The sequence below is a fragment of the Canis aureus genome, chromosome 3, assembly GCF_053574225.1.
Source record: "Canis aureus isolate CA01 chromosome 3, VMU_Caureus_v.1.0, whole genome shotgun sequence".
Lineage (NCBI taxonomy): Eukaryota > Metazoa > Chordata > Mammalia > Carnivora > Canidae > Canis > Canis aureus.
In genome coordinates, this window is record NC_135613.1 from 13,658,236 (window position 1) to 13,679,378 (window position 21,143).

The window sequence follows — 21,143 nt, forward strand, 5'->3', positions numbered from 1 at the left end:
AGAGCTATTTAGAAATTGGGCTACAAAACTACCTGTTATTGGTTCAAAACAAGATGGGTACAGACAATGTAAATATTTAGAAATCTGTTTAGCAATTTGACAATGTCACAATAGCCAAGACATGATAGGTAGACTCACTGTATTAACCAGAATGGAGACCAATTCTGGTACTGTCAAACTTGCAAGCTGGTCACATGTAACAGTAGCAGATTAGTCATCCACAGTGAGACATAATGCTTATGCATATGATAGTTTAGGGATATTGTATCAAAACTCAAAACTGTGATAAAATCTAAGCATTTATCTTTATAAATTATTTTTACAATGATTTTCACTGATAACCTAGTATGACTTTTTAAATTTATAGCTTAAACTTAAGAAAGTATGGGCAGCCCGGGTGGCTCAGCGGTTTAGCACCGCCTTCAGCCCAGGGCCTGATCCTGGACACCCAGGATCGAGTCCCATGTCGGGCTCCCTGCCTGAAGTCTGCTTCTCCCTCTGTCTGTGTCTCTGCCTCTCTCTCTCTCTGTGTCTCTCATGAATAAATAAAATCTTTAAAAAAAAAAAAAGAAAGTAAAATTGGAGTGGTTGAGTCTCTTCCTTTGGTTCAGGTCATATCCTGGGGTCCTGGGATCAAGTTCCGCATCAGGATCCAGGGAGGGAGCCTGCTCCTCCCTCTGCCTATATCTCTGTCTCTCTCTCTCTCTCTCTCTGTCTCTCATGAATGAATAAATAAAATCTTAAAAAGAAAAAAAAAAAGAAGAGTAAAATTGGTATATTTTTCTTAATCCTAATTTACTGATGGACAAACAAACCTCACTATATTTCTGTAAAGAAAACATACCTTTTTCTGAATGTGACAGTAGTAGTAAACCACACGATGATAATGAAAGTGATTCCAAAGAAACAAAGGCCAACTGAGGTCAAACTGCTTTGACTACATGAGCCCTCACACAGAATTTGGTTGTTCATCATGCAGTGCTAAAATCCTAGTGAGTTCTTTACAAATGCTTTGGCTAATGAAGCAATGAATTCATCAAAACCTCAGTGGCATTTACATACAAAACATAAAGAAATTCAAAATCAAAAGAATTGATAGAAAGCATACTGATCTAAAAAGTCAAATAGAGGGCAGCCCCGGTGGCGCAGCGGTTTGGTGCCGCCTGCAGCCCAGGGCGTGATTCTGGAGATACGGGATCGAGTCCCACATCAGGCTCCCTGCATGGTGCCTGCTTCTCCCTCTGCCCGTGTCTCTGCCTCTCTCTCTCTAGCTGTGTCTCTATGAATAAATAAATAAAATATTTTAAAAAAATAAAATAAATAAAATAAAATAAATAAAAAGTCAAATAGAAAGAGATGCAAAATTCCATACGTTAATGTTAATGCACTGCAGTCTTCCGAGAAAGAAGTGCTTTAGGTTGCTAACTAATTAAAAAGAATAAACCACTGCCAAGACATTAGAAAAAGACTGTATGGGGTAGCCCAGGTGGCTCAGCAGGTTAGCGCCGCCTTCAGCCCAGGGCCTGATTCTGAGGACCCTGGATCGAGTCCCATGTCAGGCTCCCTGCACAGAGCCTGCTTCTCCCTCTGCCTGTGTCTCTGCCTCTCTTTCTCTCTGTCTCTCATGAATAAATAAATAAAATCTCGAAAAGAAAAGAAAAGAAAAGAAAAGAAAAGAAAAGAAAAGAAAAGAAAAGAAAAGAAAAGAAAAAAGAGAAAAGAAAAGAAAAAGACTGTATCAAAGATGTCTGCTTGGAAAGCTTGGTGAATCCCTGACAAAGGTGATTCAAGTGTAATGTTCCAGTGATGCCACAGCTTGAAGTCCTCAGAATCTGGCTTCTCATAGGGAGAACGATAATCAAGTTAGCAAAATGTTTTATCAATGCAATTTGAAGAATGCTAGGTTACTACTAACATTAAAATTATCATGCTATGTATGTGATTTAAACATGACCATGATATAAAGGAGTCTGTGATCAGTTTCTGGCTGACAACATAACTGGCACTAATCGTAAAATAAAACTAGAATCACATTGTCAACAAATGTGATTTGAGGTTTAAGTGTATGGAAGAGTATGCTCTAATGGCACAGCTGCAAGACAGGAAAACATTAGATTAAGGAGCTTGTGCTAGAACATAAAATTAACATACTGCTTCCTTCATTGAGAAAATTCTTGCTACCAAAACAAACTAACAACCCCACTGTTCTTAGTACAGTAGTAAAAATTTGAAATTATGTAAGACTGATGCATTACATTTTTCAATGACTGTCTTTATATGTGATAAGCTGAAAGCTGACCATAAATGTGCACATATGCAAGGGAAAAATGCTGTTGAGAACAATGAGCTTTAGAATAAACTTAGAGCCTTTAAAAGAAAAAAAAAAACAGTTGATCTGCAATTCTAAAGGTTTTTTTTTTTTTTTTTTTTTTAAATATTTATTTTATTTATTTATGATAGTCACAGAGAGAGAGAGGCACAGAGACACAGGCAGAGGGAGAAGCAGGCTCCATGCACCGGGAGCCCAATGTGGGATTCGATCCCGGATCTCCAGGATCGTGCCCTGGGCCAAAGGCAGGCACCAAACCGCTGCGCCACCCAGGGATCCCTAAAGGTCTTAATTAGACAGTAAAACTTGGCTTATTTGGGGATCCCTGTGTGGCTCAGCTGTTTAGCGCCTGCCTTCGGCCCAGGACGTGATCCTGGAGTCCCGGGATCCAGTCCCACATCAGGCTCCCTGCACAAAACCTGCTTCACCCTCTGCCTGTGTCTCTGCTTCTCTCTCTCTCTCTGTTTCTCAGAATAAATAAATAAAATCTTCAAAAAAAAAAATGGCTTATTTGTTTGATCTTAGGTATTTTTAATAATCTTCTATGCCCTAAAAAAAAAAAGGGGGGGGGGATCCCTAGGTGGCTCAGCAGTTTAGCGTCTGCCTTTGGCCCAGGGCGCGATCCTGGAGTCCCAGGATCAAGTCCCGCGTCAGGCTTCCGGCATGGAGCCTGCTTCTCCCTCCTCCTGTGTCTCTGCCTCTCTCTCTCTCTATGTCTATCATAAATAAATAAATAAATCTAAAAATAATAATAATAATCTTCTATGCCAGAAAAATGATTCAACATGATTTTCAGTAGCAAATAAATTATAAGAGTAAAAATGAAAGCTAGAATCCTAGGGGAAAAGTTTCTACAAATTAACATGTTTCACTGGATGTTTTGAATTTCATTTTCTATCCTTTTTTTTTTTTTTTTTTTTTTTCCCCAGAGTCATAAGCAGACTCCCTGCAGGGAGCCCGATGTGGAACTTGATCCCTTCTTCAGGACCAAGACCTGAGCTAAGCTACCAACCACTAAGCTACGCAGGTGCCTCTTCCATCCATTTTCTATTCTATCAGAAGAATATTCACACACAGGACACTCATGCATGCAGAATTCCTTGTTTCCACTGAAATATAACTTAATTATAATTTGACAGGATAAATTGCTGGAAATGGCTACCGATGAAACATTGAAGATGAACTTTGAAAATACAGTATCACTGGCTTCACTTTATATAAAAGTAAAAAATAAAAATCTTGAACTTACTGAATAGCTTTAAAATCTATACTTCCATCCTCAGGAAAATACCTCTGTGAAATGACTTTCTTTATGATGAATGTTAAGAAAGAAAGAAGAAAGGAAAGAAAGGAAAGGAAGGAAAGGAAGGAAGGAAAGGAAGGAAAGGAAGGAAAGAAAGAAAGAAAGAAAGCAAGCAAGCCAACATAGAAATAATTTACATAGACATCATCCTCCAGTAGGGCTGTCATGTATCCCAGAGACCCAATAAATTAATAAGAAGTGAGCTATTTTGTCACATTAAAAACTAAAAATACACACCGCATTTATTCAAAGTGTGCACCTAGATGTTAAGTACTTAGAATTAATATTTTACTCTTATTTTTTGTTTCAATTATAGAATAAAGGTATAATTTTAAGTGATTTCCTGTACTAATTATTTATATTCACACTTTATTAAACAGCATGTACAGCTATATAAATCTTTTCCTATTTCTATGTGATATTCATTTTGACTATATTTATTGAAATATCAGTTTCTGTCTGCTGAATCTCACTGTTAAAAATTTAGGCTTGTATTTTCTACATCTTTTAAATTTATTTTCCTAGCAATTCCTTTTCATTGTGTTTTACAAAAGTAGGGGCCTGCAATAAGGTTGAAAATTTGTAATCAACATCCTTCACCACAGAGGTAGGTAATAATCTGCATTAATATGAAATTTACTAGATGTAACCATTACATTGTATCATGATAAGAATGCCCTTGTTCTTAGGAAAACACTGAAATATTTAAGAGTGAAGTATCATGATGTCTACAAGCAATTCTCATATGGTTCAGGCAAGAGAAAAAGAAATACAGATCTAGATGGTGGAAAGAGAGGCAAAAAACATTAATCATCGGTGAATGTGTGTAACAGGTATACGTAATAGTTCGTTGTAATATCAACTATGGCAACATTTCTGGGTGAAATCTTTCAGAAGAAAAGGTTGAGGAGAAAAAAATTAAAAAAAAAAAAAAAGTTTTGTTCCATACCCTTTATAAAACTAATACCAAATTCTTTTTACTCCAACATCTATTTTTATTAGATGAAATAAATGAAATTGGAAACCAGATATTATTTCTAAAAATATAAATTTGAGGGCAAAATACATTTTCAGAGCATAAAGGTCCACTTAATTACTGCCAAGTAAAATAAATGTGGCCACCTATAAAATTATCGACTGGTACTTTATCTGTTCCCATTTAGCTCTAAACTATAGGTCTGCTGTTTTCACATAATAAAATCTAAATAAGGGGGAGAGGAAATTCTAGGCATGTGGCTCTTACCTAGAAGAGCCAGGAGGTTAAGTCCCTACTGTTCTTTTTTTTTTTTTTTAATAACAAACCTATGAATCAATTTTAAAAATTATACTAAGATCATAAAATAATATTGGAACCAAATTTCTCTCTTCTTTAAATTTTTACCTGATTTCAGGGGCCTCAGTGGGGCTTAGACTTCAGTTAAGGAAAGTGACAGAGGGAGAAATGACTCAAAGTCACAAAGCATGACAAGTGGAACCGAATACTTCACTCTTACATTTTCTTGTTTGTATTCAGCCAAATAGTTCCTAATACCCACAACTACATCACTGTATATGTATACTGCACTGCTGAAGCAAGCACTACATCACTGTATATGAAAGGACCTTTCCTCCCATGTTCCCTGATAATTCATGGAGCCATGGTTTCCCTGGAGTAATAGAGAACTCTTCCAAAATATTATATGATGATAGGGTGTAATGAGGAGAGATGTCCAACACCATTCAGAATGATGCTCATTTTTATTTTTATTTTTTTTATTTTTATTTTTTTTAAATTTATTTATTCATGATAGTCACACAGAGAGAGAGAGAGAGAGAGGCAGAGACACAGGCAGAGGGAGAAGCAGGCTCCATGCACCGGGAGCCCGACGTGGGATTCGATCCCGGGCCTCCAGGATCGCGCCCTGGGCCAAAGGCAGGCGCCAAACCGCTGCGCCACCCAGGGATCCCTGATGCTCATTTTTAAAAGAAATCTGTGAAGGCCACCTTACCTGACTTCTTCACCAGCAAAATCAAACACCTTGGTGATTTTAACTTTTTCAGTTTCTTTCGGTTTCTCAAGCTCTTCTGCTCTGACCAACAATTTACTCGAACTCGTCTCTTCAGGCTTCTCTCCTCTCTATGAAATGGTAAGAAATGCAATCAGTTTCACATTAGGATGAAACTAAAAGAACCATCCTAACATGCTGTTTAGGGCTGTTCTTAAATGTTTCATCTCTACACAATTAAAGAAAGACCCATCAGAAATTTATTCCCTACCATAGGGAATGCTTTGCTTTTCACTTGATAGAATTATTGTTAAAAGGCATCTAATCTGATTTCTGCTGTAAGCATCAAATCTCATTATGGAAATAAAAAAATCTACCTGGGGAACTTGGGGTATTTCTGGGAAAGCCTACATTTCATTTGGTTATCGACTTACATTAACCTGTGTATTTGGGGGCACTTTTGGTTTTGGTCCAACATCATTGAGGAAGCTGGCCCACAGTTCATCCTCCTTCTTCTTCCTTGCATCCTCTGACCCAATGCCTTTTTCCTGCTCTGCAGCTCCATCTTCCTCCTCACTGCTATTGCCCTCTGATTCTTCATTGGCATCCTCCTCTTCCTCTTCTTCTAATGAGAAGCCACCTTGTTTTCTCTTCCTAATCACCAACAGTCACAAGAAAAAGGAGAGACAAGACAGATAGTGCAAAATGATTTCTGCTATCCCTTCCTCAATTCCAAACATAATGTTGCAAACCTGAGAAAATTTTAAAATCTGGAACTACTGATTAACACCCACACTAGGGGGGGAAGGGGGGAGGTTAAGCTGAGATTTTGTGAAAGAAAAGAAGAACTGAGCTCTTACAGTTAGCAATTTCCCCAAAAACTTAGAATCAAAATATAGTGTTCTATTCCTAAATCAGGACCAGCTATTTTCACCAAGAAAACACCCAAAATCACCTCACTGAATCAATCTGAATACAATCCAGAAAGTGTATTCCAAGAATATACACTCCAATTGGAAAACATGTTCTATTGAGGAGCGCCTCAAATTCATTTGCACTGTTTTTTCCTAGCGTTCTTGGGGGTGGGGGGATGGACATCAGTTTCTCCCCACTTTCTTAAAATATGAAAGCTGGAATACAGAAAAATTCAAGCACAAAAGAACTGGGCCCAAGACCTAAAAGAGTAAATTGTTTCTTAGTCTATTCTGACTTCAAGTGAATCATCTAATACCTAAAATTCTTTTTTTTTTCTCATTTTTATAAACTATAATCTGCTTTTTTGCTTCAATGCCCAAAAAGACAGAAATACCAATGAAAGAGAGGTAAAAGATATCAATGGAAGCATTTCTTATTTGAGCTAAATAACCTGTTAGAATTTTCATAATTGGGGCAGAGGGAGTGTAATTCAATACCAGGCCCATGGAAGGTAATTCACTAGTATTTATGAAAAAAATTTTTTTTACTGCATAGAACTCTGGATCAAAAAATTCTACTTCTATAAATCTGATTTACAGAAATACCTGTACTTGTATACAAAGACATAACAAAGAATATTCACTGAAGTCTTGTTGGTTATAGTAAAGGCAGGTATAATCTAAATGTCCCTTAATAAGGGAATACTTGAATAATGCAAGGTGTAGCCATATAATGTAACATTATGCAGTCACTGAAAAGAATAAAGTATAGCTAAATGTACTCCCATGGTACACATCTCTAAGATGAGAAACAGTGAACATGAGAAACTATAAGCAGAGTATGTCACTCTTTGTTTTGGCGGTGGGGGGAAGGGTGTCTTTTGTTTTTTTTTAAAGAGTAGGAAATATACACCTACATACACAAACTATCTCTGACAACATAGTTCTTCTCAGAGGAACAAGTGATACTGAGGGTACACATTTTTGTAGTAACTGAGTTTTTAATTCTTAACGAGTGTACATGGTATCTATTAAAAAAATTTTTTTTAATTAAAGCTCAAAAACTTTTAAAGCTCACCTAAGACCTAGAATTTAATCCTAAAGTCACAAATGTTTCCCTTGAAAAGACAAAGGTAAGAAACCCTGGGAGGGAGAACTCCTGAAACCAATCCCAGCCATCTGGATACTGTGACAGTAGCCCGACTTCTAAGGACCTTGAGGGCAGCATCACCTGGCCGGAATGCTCTGAGCCTTTCTTTTTTTCCCTTTGGCTTTCTGTGTCTGCTCTTCACCATCCACTTCATCTTCCTTCACTAATTCATTTACATCATCTTCACTATACTCTCCACCTGAAATCACATAATAGAGTGGTCAGACATACAGGAATAAAGATTTTCACATCAAGACAAGACGTTTTCATTAAAAATAAAGTCCAGTACTCTCCTCTATTCTTTATCTAACTAAAATATCATTTCCTTAGGAAAGACTTCCTGTTCCTGAAGACTAAGCTAAATTACCCTATTCCAGGCTTCCATGACAGTCCATATTTCCCTCGATAAGTGTATCCACTTATATTTAACGTTTGCAATTTCTGCTACGCTCTACATATCTTGAGGACATGGATCTTGTTTGTTAAGTATGTGCTGAATGAATAAATGAGTAGAAATTCCAATTCTACTCCTAAACTGTTCCAAGAAGAAATTGATGTTCCCACCGTATCTTGGATATCTTTCGAAAGTAATCAAAAGAAACCTTGACAAAAAAGAGGTCTAAGGACTTCCAGTTAGACACAACAGAAAGATCAAACATGTCTAGTTCCCATCTTCAGACACTAACATTCAGGGGTCCCCAATAAGAGGGTGTTACTTGGATGCCCAGGATAACCATAGTCTGTGGGTATCAGTCAATAAATGCTGTCCACATGGAGATTCAGCCAGTTTTTTGTTTTTTGTTTTTTTTTAACTTCACGTAAACTTTTACTTGGAAGTAGGGACACCTGGGTGGCTCAGTGGTTGAGCATCTGCCTTCAGCCCAGGGCCTGATCCTGGGGACCTGGGATCGAGTCCTACATCAGGCTCCCTGCATGGAGCCTGCTTCTCTCTGTGTGTGTGTGTCTCTCACGTATAAATAAATAAAATCTTAAAAAAAAAAACACTTTACTTGAAGTATAACACATACATTGAAGAACACACAAGTCTACTCTATAGCTTGATGAAATTATGCAAAGTGAACACACTTGTATAACCAGGCCCAGCTCAAGAACCAGAACACAAACCAGCATCCCAGAAGGTTCCTCATGCCTGTTCCAGGCATTAGCCACCACCCCATTCCAAGAACCATCCTGACTCCTAAGTTTAGTTTGCCAAAGATTAAGTTTGCCTTTTTTTTTTTTTTTAAGGTTTTATTTATTTTTTCATGAGAAGCAGAGACATAGGCAAAGGGAGACTCAGGCTCCTCACAGGGAGCCTGATGCAGGACTCCATCCCGGAACCCCAGGATCACGCCCTGAGCGAAAGACAGACGCTTAACCACTGAGCCACCAAGGCATCCCATGTTTGCCTTCTTTTTACCCTTAAACAGACGCCTACAATATGCACTCTCAAGCATCTGGCTTTCACTCAATATACTATGTGTTGGTCACCCATACTGTTCACTGTAGCTCTAATTTATTCACTCTCATTCCAAAATAGTATTTCACTGCACAACTGTACCACAATGTACTTATCCATTCTTGGGCTGACATTTAGGTTGTTTCCAATTTGGGGCTGTTACAAACAGTAATGTTTTGAATATTCTGGTACATCCAATCAGCTTCTAAGTATTTCACTCATAATGAACCAAGGACCACCAAACACTTGAGGAAAGCCTCCAATATGAAAGGTAAGACTGATGGGATGCCTGGGTGGCTCAGCGGTTAAGTGTCTGCCTTTGGCTCAGGGTGTGATCCTGGCGTCCCAGGATCAAGTCCCACATCGGGCTCCCCCTACATGGAGCCTGCTTTTCCCTCTACCTATGTCTCTGCTTCTCTCTCTGTGTGTGTCTCTCATGAATAAATAAAATCTTAAAAAAAAAAAAAAAAGTTAAGACTAAAGAAAGGAATTCAGAGGAAATTAAAACACACACACACTTCTTTATAGTTAATAGCCTCAAAGAGGTAAGAGAAAGTATGGCATTCATGAAATAGTGACTTAAACATTTTTCAAAAAACTTTAAAAAAATGTTTTAAACTCTTGAAGACTAGAAATATAATGGCAGAGATTTAAAAAAGAACAAAGCTGATGAGGAGCCATTCATGTGAAAATCTGCAGAATACACATTTGAGACTGAATACCACAGACCAATCGATAAATAAAAATGTTTCCTGAACACAGGACTGAGTTCCAGACTAAGATGGCAGTCTAAATGCACAAATGTCATTTTGCTTCCTCTGAAACTCCAGTAAAATCACTTCAGCAAAAAGAGTTTTAAAAAACACAAACTACAAGCTAAGTAGGTATGTAGCTGCAATGTTACTTTTTGTATTTGTAAAGGATAAACAAAAGGAAGGATAAACAAAATACTAATGAGAATACGTAGGGCAGCCCCAGTGGCTCAGCGGTTTAGCGCAGCCTTCAGCCCAGGGAGTGATCCTGGAGACCCGGGATGGAGTCTCACGTCAGGCTCACGTCAGGCTGCAAAGAGCCTGCTTGTGTATCTGCCTCTCTCTCTCTCTCTCTGTCTCTCATGAATAAATAAATAAAATCTTAAAAAAAAAAGTACCTGTAAGGGTAAGGGTAGAACAGAGTGGGAGAATTCTCTGTGATTAACTTTCGGAAGAATTTTGAAAATCTCTTAAATTAAGAACAGTTTGAACTAACAAATACTTGTTTGAATAAATAACTGCATACCCAAGCATTAACATAACTGACAGACAGGATTTATTCCAAGGACTTCAGAAACACAGTATTTTGACTGTTGCACCTTTAGCAAGACCCATTGTAAAGATAAAAAAAGAAAGAAAGAAAGAAAAAAAAAGAAAAAAGAAAGAAAGAAAGAAAAAAGCCCTTATTCCATGTGGTAACATCAACATTGGTATTTTGAAACTACTTCCTTCATAATAGGCTAAAGCAAGTAATTATGTTAAACATTAGGGATCCAGATCTTCAGAGGAATGACACAGGATTATAAAGTCAAAGAAATCAAATGAAAATTCAAATGTTAAAACTGAATCAAAAATATCAATATGAGGGGCGCCTGGCTGGCTCAGTAGGTAGATGATGCAACTCTTGTTCTAGGGGTTATAAGCCGAAATCCTACACTGGGTGTAAAGATTACTGAAAAATAAAGTCTTTTTTAAAAAACCATCAATAATGTACTCTCTAAAATAAATATTTTCTAGTTCTGTTCACTGAAATGGCACAGAAACATTGTCACTCTAGTAGCAATGAGCATCTCTTCAGAGTCCAGATTATATTATTTTATACGATTCATCATAAAAAGGGATCCTTGAAAAAAAAAAAACATCTAATTTCAGGTCTGAGGGAGGGAAAGAACAAAGTAAAACTGGGACATCTTGCTGTGCAGAAAGCAAGGAAATTATTTAAGAATAATGGGTCGCATTAAAAGGATTTAAGATCCAGCTTGAAAGAACTAGTGGCTAAACATGATGACTTGAGCACTAAAAGGAATACCTGCTAGTGGACTAAAACACATTGAATCAATAAATCCATAAGCCCTTTATGATGTTTTAAAAAAAGACAAAAGATAATTTATACTACTTAAAGCTACTATTAAAATTATTCTCTATTTTGAAAGTTAATAATTAAAATGAATCAAACATTTATCCTGTCCCAACTGATGAGGGAAAGCAATACTTTAGGGAATATTTTTTAAAAATTTTTATTTTATTTATAATAGTCACAGAGAGAGAGAGAGAGAGAGAGAGAGAGGCAGAGACATAGGCAGAGGGAGAAGCAGGCTCCATGCACCAGGAGCTCGACGTGGGATTCAATCCCAGGTCTCCAGGATCGCCCTGGGCCAAAGGCAGGCGTCAAACCGCTGCGCCACCCAGGGATCCCCTAGGGAATAATATCAACTAATAATTGTAGAAGAACCACAAAATTAGAAAAATATCACTTCTCACACTGTAATGATACTAATTTAGACAGGGATTATCAAGTAATGTTTTCAAAAAATGAAGTGTTATATTACTACACAGAATACTTCAGTTCCAAGGTAAGAAACAATTACACAACACAGGGCTCAGATTCTCATCCCCTGAATCCAATAGTTGCAACTATGGGAACCAACCAAGGATTGTAGGTCTTTTGACGTTATGCATTATGAAACACACAGTCATCTATAATGTATTCTAACCAAAAATATTTCATTTGAACCCATCAAGTATTTTTTTTAAAGATTTTATTTATTTGAGAGAGGGAGAGCACAAGAGGGAGAAAAGAAGAAGCCTATTCCCCACTGAGCAGAGAGCCCAACATGGGGCTCAATCTGGGATGGTGACCTGAGCTGAAGGCAGATGCTGAACAGACTGAAAGCCACCCAGGCGCCCCCCATCAAGCATCTAGATAGAACTTCCAGGAATTTCAGAACTTCAGAATTCCAGAGAATTCAAAGAACAAAGGAACAACCTAAAATACCAGGAGGAGGTGACCAGACAAATCCAGAAGGTAAGACATTCTGCAGGACATAATGCCTGATCTCTTAGGCAAATCAATGTCATTACAGAACATGCCAGATTAAAACAAATTTAAAGGATGGGACAACTACACAATATGAGTAGTCCTGAACCTAACTGTGATTTGGATAAACAAGCTACAGTCTATTCTGAGTCCAGTGGGAATATCTTAATAAGGTCTGTATATAAGATGAATCAAAAGTTTACTGAAATGAACAGGGAGAGACTGTTCACTGAAAAGAGCAGGTTACAAGATAACATGAAAAAGTATGATTTCAGGTTGGGGTTAAAACACAAGTGTCGGGGCAGCCCCGGTGGTGCAGCAGTTTAGCGCCACCTGCAGCCTGTGGTGTGATCCTGGAGACCCAGGATCGAGTCCCACGTCAGGCTCCCTGCATGGGGCCTGCTTCTCCCTCTGCCTGTGTCTCTACCTCTCTCTCACTCTCTCTGAATGAATAAATAAATAAATCTTTAAAAACAAAACAAAACAAAACACAAGTGTCTATACCTGGGTGTAAAAAAGTTCAGAGTTCACTAAAGGATTCACTAAAGGATTAATACAATAATCTTTGGGTGGTAGGAATGCAATGATTCTGTTTTCTTATGCTTAACAGTCTGAATTTTCTGATTTTCTACAAAGCTAACACACTACTTTTGTAGTAACGTAAGATCATTTTTCATCATAAAAGGGTTGCAAACAGTTCAAACAAAGAGAAAAATATGGCTTTGGATATTACATATGTTTAAAATGTTCAATTTCATTGATAAAAGATAAGCAACTTTTAAATTATACACATGCACAAAAAGATCAAGCTCCATGCAGTTACTATGACAAAAAAACAAAAAACTAAGAAGCAGAATAACATCCCTATAGACAACAAAGAACAAAATGAACATACCTTGTCCAAAGACCCAGAGCTTCCAATCACCTTTTTAGATCCCCATGCTTAAACAAGAGCCAAACAACTAAGAATCACTGAAAATCTGAGAAAGTATCTAATAAAACTGAAAGCAAATATACAGGAGAATAAAAATCATATTGGAGGGATGCCTGGGAGGCTCAGCAGTTAAGCATCTGCCTTCAGCCCAGGGTGTGATCCTGGAGTCCCAGGATCGGGTCCCACACTGGGATCCCTGCATGGAGCCTGCCTCTGTGTGTGTGTATCTCTCATGAATAAATAAATAAAATCTTAAAAAAAAAAAAATCACATTGGAAAAATGTTTCCTTTTGAGGCTAGCAATATCTGATACTAAAGACATGGAAATTACAACTACAGACCAATATCCTTCATAAGCAGATACAAAAATTCTCAACAGGGGGATCCCTGGGTGGCTCAGTGGTTTAGCGCCTGCCTTTGGCCCAGGGCGCGATCCTGGAGTCCCGGGATCGAGTCCCACGTCAGGCTCCTGGCATGGAGCCTGCTTCTCCCTCCTCCTGTGTCTCTGCCTCTCTCTCTCTCTCTCTATGATAAATAAATAAATATTTTAAAAAAATTCTCAACAAATAGTAGCAAACAAAATTCAGCAACATATAAAAAGATTTATTTATTTATTTATTTATTTATTTATTTATTTATTTATTTTGGAGAGAGAGTAGAGAGAACTCATGGGAGAGCAGTAGAAAGAGCAGAGGAGGGAGAGGGAGGGGGAAAGAATCTCAAGCAGATTCCATGCTGAGTGTGGAGCCCAATGCGGGGCTGGATCTTAGATCATGACCTGAGCCAAAATCAAGAGTCAAACACTTAACAGACTGAGCAACCCAAGAGCCCCAGCAAAGTATAAAAAGAATACACTATGACCAAGGGAGTTTCATCCCAGAAATAAAAGGCTATTCAAAATTTAAAAATCACCTGCCAGAACACTGTGGGTGGTTGGTTAATTGCCTTGAGTTGGAAAATGGTTTGCACTTACAACTGTAAATTTATTCATCCTAACAAATTCTACTGTCATATGAGAACATTAGGCCCCAGCAATGTGTCATCATGTGAAGAAAATAAAGCGCTGCAGTGTAAAAAAAAAAAAAAAAAAAAAAAATTTTTAAATCAGTAACTGTAATTCACCATATTAACAGGAAGAAAATCAACCACACAGAATCCTATGGAGGAAAACCATCTGACAAAATTCTCCTCTCAGCAAATCATGAGTAGAGGGAAGTTCTTTAACCCGATAAAATGCATCGGTGAAGAGCAGTATATGCAGACTGTCAGGGTTCAAATCCCAGTTCAGCTACTCTGTAGCTGGATGACTTTGATCAATTTGCTTAAATTCTCTGTGCCTCATTTTCTTCATCTGTAAAATGAGGAGAATAGCACATACTCTGTAGCATCATATGAGTGAGCTAATAATGTAAAGGACTTAAAACGTGCAGACTCAAAAGGCATCTGTAAACTGTAGCTAACATACTAACTCGTGAAACACTGATAATTCCCTCTTAAAATTGAGAACAAGGCAAGTCCATCCACTCTCACTATTCCTATTTGACATCATGCTGGAAGATAGATTGATTGATTGATTGATTTATGATAGTCACACACACAGAGAGAGAGGCAGAGACATAGGCAGAGGGAGAAGCAGGCTCCATGCACCGGGAGCCCGACGTGGGACTTGATCCCGGGTCTCCAGGATCGTGCCCTGGGCCAAAGGCAGGCGCTAAACCGCTGCGCCACCCAGGGATCCCATCTTTTTTTTGTTTTTTTTTTTTAAAGATTTTATTTATTCATGAGAGACACAGAGAGAGAGGCAGAGACACAGGCAGAGGGAGAAGCAGGCTCCACGCAGGGAGCCCGATGTTGGACTCGATCCATTGACTGCAGGATCACGCCCCGGGCCGAAGGCGCGCTAAACCGCTGAGCCATCCAGGAATCCCCATGGAAGTCTTATTAAAAGCTGTAAAGCAAGGCAGCCCGGGTGGCTCAGCGGTTTAGCGCCGCCTGCAGCCCAGGCCGTGATCCTGGAGATCCGGGATTGAGTCCCACATTGGGCTCCCAGCATGGAGCCTACTTCTCTCTCTGCTTCTCTGTCTGTCGTGAAAAAATAAATAAAATTAAAAAAAAAAAAAAAGCAGTAAAGCAAGCAAAAGAAACAAGAAGCATACCTATTGGAAAAGAAAAAGAAATAAAACTGTTTCTATTCAAACATCATGGTCTATGTTTTATTTGGGGGAGGGTAGCCTTGCAACCGTTAATTTTGGTGACTGTCATGCAACTCTTAAGCATCTATCAAAACACAGATCAGTACACTGACTGAGATGGGGGAGGGGCAGAGAGACTCTTAAGCAGATTCCACCCCTAGCACTGGAGCCCAACCCTGGCTCAATTTCACGACCCTGGGACCAGGACCCGAGCCAAAATCAAGAGTCCCACGTTAAAGGAACTGAGCCCCCAGGCACCCCTATTTTTAAGTATGAGTACTCACAACTTTGATTAAAATGAAAACTAGTTTTCATAGAACCACTCTGGCCATTACCGTAAGACCAACGTTGGTGGACGCGGACGGAAACGGAGTCAGGCAAACCAGTTGGGAAGCTACGGATAATCCTAGGAAAGAATGGCGGTCCAGGGACAGGGAGATGGGCGGGGAGGCGTCAGAAACCAGCTTCCCACATAGGCACCACAGAACTTACTGCCTGAACCAGAAGACAGAAAGCAAGCAAGGAGGAGTGACTCCTGGGGTTTCTGTTTTTCACCAGCATGTGTGTGTGGATGGCTACTGTAGATGAGATGGGAAGTCTGGGGAAAGCAATAGAGCAGAAGGGGTAGGTCTGAGTGACAAGATTTATTTTGACAAGATTTAGTCTGAGAAGCCTATACCACCAAAAAGCGAGAGGAAGAGGGGCCTGAAAAAAAAAAAAGGGGGGGGGAATAGGTATGCACCGCAGAGACAAAATGCCTCATCGGGTGAACTTTCTAATAACCAGACCCCACGCGACGGCATGAAGCAGACAGGCTGATCCTGGACGTGGTGCTAGCACGCAAGGAGGGTCTGACGACAACCTACACGGCTCACACCGCGTCCCATTAGACGTGAACCCTGGTGCGGCCGCCCCCGCGCCTGCGCCGACCGACCCCGCCAGCGCCCCCGGGGCAGGCCAGCGTCCACGTGCGGGTTCCCGCGCTCCGAGACCGGGCGGCGGCCCGAGACACGCCGCGGGCGTCGGCTGCGCGAGCCTCCCCCGCGCGCGCGCGCGCGTGTCGGCCCGGGGCGGTCGCGCGGACGGGAAGGCGGCCGAGGAAGCGGGGCTTGCGCGACGGGGCCGCCGGAGACCGCGCCGCCGGGCCACGCACGCCGGGCCCAGAGCGCCTCACGTGAAGCGGGGGGCGGGGCAAGCCTTCTCTCGCCTCCGGCCGAATCGCTCACCCGACGGCACGTAGTCTTCGTCCTCCTCCGAGGTGGAGAAGTCTTCAGAGTCGAATTCCTCCATGTCGCTGCCGCGCGGGGCGGGCGGAACCACACGACCTCAGCAGCTGCCCCAAACGGCAAAGCTCTAGGGAGAGACCATAAGCTGCAGCGGGGGTGGCGGCGGCGGCGGCGGCGGCGGCGGCGGCTGGGGCGGGCCCCCCCACCCCGCGACGTGTACGCACGCGCAGAGAGTGTTACGTAGTCCAAACGCGACAGTTCCAGGCCAACGCCTCGTGCCCCTGACGGGACTGTACTGCTTGACGAGAGTCCAGGCTCCGCGCTGAAGCGGTGCATGCCGGAACTTGTAGTCTTTGGCACTGTCGGGTCTCTTTGCTTTAATAAATGTGCTTAAACAGAATTACGTGTCCGTGGGGATATTGCTGACCTTCGTTACTCATGGGATTGTATTTTCTAGTTCGCTTACTTGCTTACACTGACTAACCCCGAAAATCAATATTCGCGGTGCTTTCTGAGGTTTCTCGCGGACATGCGCAGAGGGTGAAACTCGAGTCCAGCAGCGGTGCGGTAAACTAGCTGAGATTGAACAAGGCAGGCGCAGTGGGCTTTCTTGCTTCCTCTCTCTGGGTGTAAAGGATTGTCTTTTTCTCTGTATACTTAGGGCCGTGTGGGGTTTTTTGCATTTTTGTGCTTTTTGGTGGTGATTTCGCGGTTTAAAATGACCGCTCAACGTAGTGGCGAAGTGCTGCCAGTGCTCCTAAGCGCAGGAAGGCTGTGAGGTGCCTTATGGAGAAAATACGTGTACTAGATAAGCTTCGTGCAGGCGTGAGTTGTAGCGCTGCTGGCCGCGAGTTCAATGTTAATGAATCAACAATCCGGTACATCAAAAAAAAAAAAAAAAAAAAAAGGAAAAGGAAATTCGCCGATCTGTCCGGGAGGCCCCCCGGAAAGTGCGCAAGTAACGTCTATAGTACGTGAGGAAGCTATGGAAAAGATGGAAAAACGACTAAGTTTGTGGATTCATGAGATGACAACCGACAGAAAAGACGTGGTGGACAGCATTGTCTTGAGGCTGAAAGCCAAAGAAATTTACGGTCATGTAACCCAGGGCCAGAAAAACGTGAAACCTTTCTCCGCCAGCGCTGGCTGGCTGGCGCGTTTCAAGAGGCGGTGTGGCGTGAACAATGTTAAACTAGCAGGTGAGGCAAGTTCTGCAGATCAGGAGGCTGCGGGAGAATTTTAAAAGCACTTGCTGAGTGTTATACAGGAGAAAGGATATGTGGAAGAGCAGGTTTTCAACGCTGATGAGACTGGCTTATTTTACAAGGACGTTGGCAGAAGAACCTATATGACACAAATGGCCTGCAAAGCCCCTGGCTTTAAATCATTCCAAGACTATGCAACCTTGCTCTTGTGCACCAATGCCAAGGGCGACTTCAAGTGCAAACCCCTAATGGTATACAGAGCCCAGAATCCACAAGCACTTACAGGAAAAAGCGTTAACCATATGCCGTTCCATTGGAGGAACAAAAAAAGCCTGGATGACATCCTATTGTTTCACAACTGCTTCATACCAGAAGTTGAACGCTATCTCCAGGGCAGAAACCTTGCCTTCAAGGTTTTATTAATTTTGGATAATGCCCCAGTCCGTTGCTTGAGGAACTCAGAAATGCCCATCCCAACGTAGAAGGTCTTTTCATGACCCCAAACACTACATCTCTCATCCAACCCCTGGATCAGGGTATAATAAAAGCTTTCAAGGCACACTATACCAGGGAGCTTTATAGCAAGGCTTTCGAGGCTTTCAAGTCCAACACAGACTACCATGTTGGACTACTGGAAGTCAGTTACTCTACACAGTGTTATTGATTATGTTGGGACAGCCTGGGACAGCATCAAACAAGCTACTCTCAACAGCTGTTGGGAAAATGTTTGGCCAGACTGTGTGCAAAATTTTGAAGGCTTTGAAGGTGTTACAGAAAGTATAAAGAACAGTGTCAAAAAGATAATGCATATCACACGGCAAATAAGTGGAGAAGGCTTTGATGACATGAAGGAGGAAGATGTGGAGGAAATTTTGGCAGAGAAGGCAATAGAACCCACCAATGAAGACCTGGACGCGATGGCAAAACAAGGCACTGGAGTCGGCAATGACGAGGATGGTGACGAAAGTCAGTCAACCTAAGACTTCAAGAATTGACCCTCTTGGGCAGCCCGGGTGTCTCAGTGGTTTAGCACCGCCTTCAGCCCAGGGTGTGATCCTGGAGACCTGGGATCGAGTCCCACGTCGGGCTCCCTGCGTGGAGCCTGCTTCTCCCTCTCCCTGTGTCTCTGCCTCAGACATGTACCTGTGGAGTTGCTCTCTGTCTCTGTGTCTCTCATGAATAAATAAAAATTTTTTTAAAAAAAAGAATTGACCCTCTTACAATGACTAATATATCAGAATGGAATTCTGCCTTGGAAAGAATTTTCAATGACATGGAAGAGTGTGACCCTATGCTTGATCACAGCCTTAAATTTAAATGCCTGACCTCACTGGCATTTGCCCCTTATGCCAAGATGCTTAAAGATTTGAGGCAAAAAGCCAAGCAGACAAGGCTGACCCAACTTTTTGAGCCAGTTTGGGAGGAAAGGTTGCCAGCTCTGTCAACAAGTCATGAGAGGCAAACTTCTGAGGTTGAATTGCCCAACACTGACATGCTGCCCTGTTCCTCTTCTGCAGAATAAATTCCACCAACCTCTTCCTTGGTTTTTGGGGGCAAGCCAAGGTCAAGAGGTTTAACCACACTGTGTGCTGCAACACACATCCTGCTGTTCCATCAACAGTAAGATTTTAATTACCATTTTAATGAAATCTCTAATTTTTTTCAGGACCCTATTTGTATTACTGTGCAGTATACAGTATGTGTTCACAATACTCTGTGAATATCGTTATGTGTTTACTACATGTACTATATACGTGTACTGCATGCGTGTATAGACTGACGGAAAGAGTTAAGTAATACAGTGTCAGTGTTGTAGAGGACATCACACAAAAATGCTATAATTAAAATAGTTTTATTATAAAGAAATACTGCATGTAACTACTCTAAGTAAGATACGTTAAGTAAGGTGTCTTTGAACAGAAACCTACATAAAACAAGATTATATATTGATCAGTTGACAAAAATATTGTGACCAGAGACTCGCAGGAACCCAACCCTGTATTTCCCCCAATAGTGGTTCAGTACTCTCTAATTGAGTGTGCGCAGTGACTTTGTAGACATAACTACTGTGGACAGGAATCAGCTGCATTTTAGAATTCAGACATCATCCCCATGAGTCCTTCAAGTATATCCATATAGAAGGATAGCCATATACAATCTTTATGACTTTACCAGACTAAAATTTTTAAAATTATAATCCAACTATGGGAGGCAGTAATCAGAAACAAATGCAGATGAGACATCAACAATTAACATCCTCTTTGTTCAGGTTTAGTTTTTTTTTAGCTGAAAATTGCTGCTTGTTGATACTCTGGATGACTGGGTCTGAGGCACCTAGTCCTACAGTTATCTAAATTAAAAAATAGCTGAACATCTGTGATTAAAAGGACATTACAATGGCAGTATGCCAGCAAACTTTAAAAAACAGCCTAATTGAAACATAATTCCCAGACCATAAAACGTACCCATTTAAAGTACACGATTCAGTAGTTCTGGTAAGTTCACAGACTTGTGCAACCATCACACCAAAAACGAGCCTCTTTCCCATTTCTTCCCAATCCCCAGCCTCAGGCTTAATCTTATTGTCTTTATAGATTTGCCTATTCTGGACTTTTCATATAAATGGTATTATACAGTGTGTCTTTTGATTGTCTTCTTTCACTTAGCACATCTTAAGAGCTAATTTCTCTTAGATGTGTACCTGTGGAGTTGCTTTATCACATAGTAATTCTGTGCTTTACCTTTCAAGGATCTGCCACATTGCTTCCCAAAGCAGCTGAGCCATTTTATATATCCTCAGCAGCAATGTATGAAGAGTCCAGTTTCTGCACACCTTGCCAATACTCGTCTTTTTGATTAAAGCCATCTTAGTGGATGTGAAGTGGCATTTCATTGTAGTTTTGATTTGCATTTGCACACTTCCCTGATGACTAATGATGTTAATCATCTTTTCACATCTTTTCATGTCTTTATTGGCCATGTTACATGTTCTTCTGAGAATGTCTATTCAGATCCTTTGCCCATTTTAAAATCAGGTTGTCTTTTTATTGTTGAGTTTCAGGATTTCTTTATGTATTCTAAATATCAATCTCATAAAACATAGGCCTTTCTATTGTGTGCCATCACTTCCTTAATGGCATCCATTGAAGCATAAAATTTTCTTTTTGGGCAGCCCAGGTGGCTCAGTGGTTTAGCACCGCCTTCAGCCCAGGACCTGATCTTGGAGACCCGGGATCGAGTCCCATGTCAGACTCCCTGCATGGAGCCTGCTTCTCCCTCTGCCTGTCTCTCTGCCCCTCTCTCTGTCTCTCATGAATAAAATCTTTAAAGGAAATTTTTTTTCTCATTTTGATGAAGTTCAATTTACCGATTTTTTT

General features: G+C 40.7%; 1 protein-coding gene across 3 annotated transcripts in view; it reads right to left on the minus strand.

Annotated features, from left to right (window-relative positions):
- The window catches only part of CFDP1 (craniofacial development protein 1), a 129,230-nt gene extending 112,441 nt beyond the window's left edge, over nucleotides 1-16,789 (minus strand). Inside the window, exons 1-4 of one of the 3 annotated variants that reach the window (XM_077890837.1) lie at nucleotides 16,562-16,788; nucleotides 7,763-7,880; nucleotides 6,052-6,271; nucleotides 5,621-5,748 (exon numbers count right to left, since the gene is read on the minus strand). In XM_077890837.1, coding sequence (XP_077746963.1) covers nucleotides 5,621-5,748; nucleotides 6,052-6,271; nucleotides 7,763-7,880; nucleotides 16,562-16,625 — 530 coding nt within the window. In that variant the 5' untranslated portion in view covers nucleotides 16,626-16,788. Of the gene's footprint in view, nucleotides 1-5,620; nucleotides 5,749-6,051; nucleotides 6,272-7,762; nucleotides 7,881-16,561 lie in introns of all 3 variants that reach the window. The other 2 variants (XM_077890833.1, XM_077890846.1) reach the window with 2 other exon arrangements.
- Nucleotides 16,790-21,143: the final 4,354 nt, after the last annotated feature.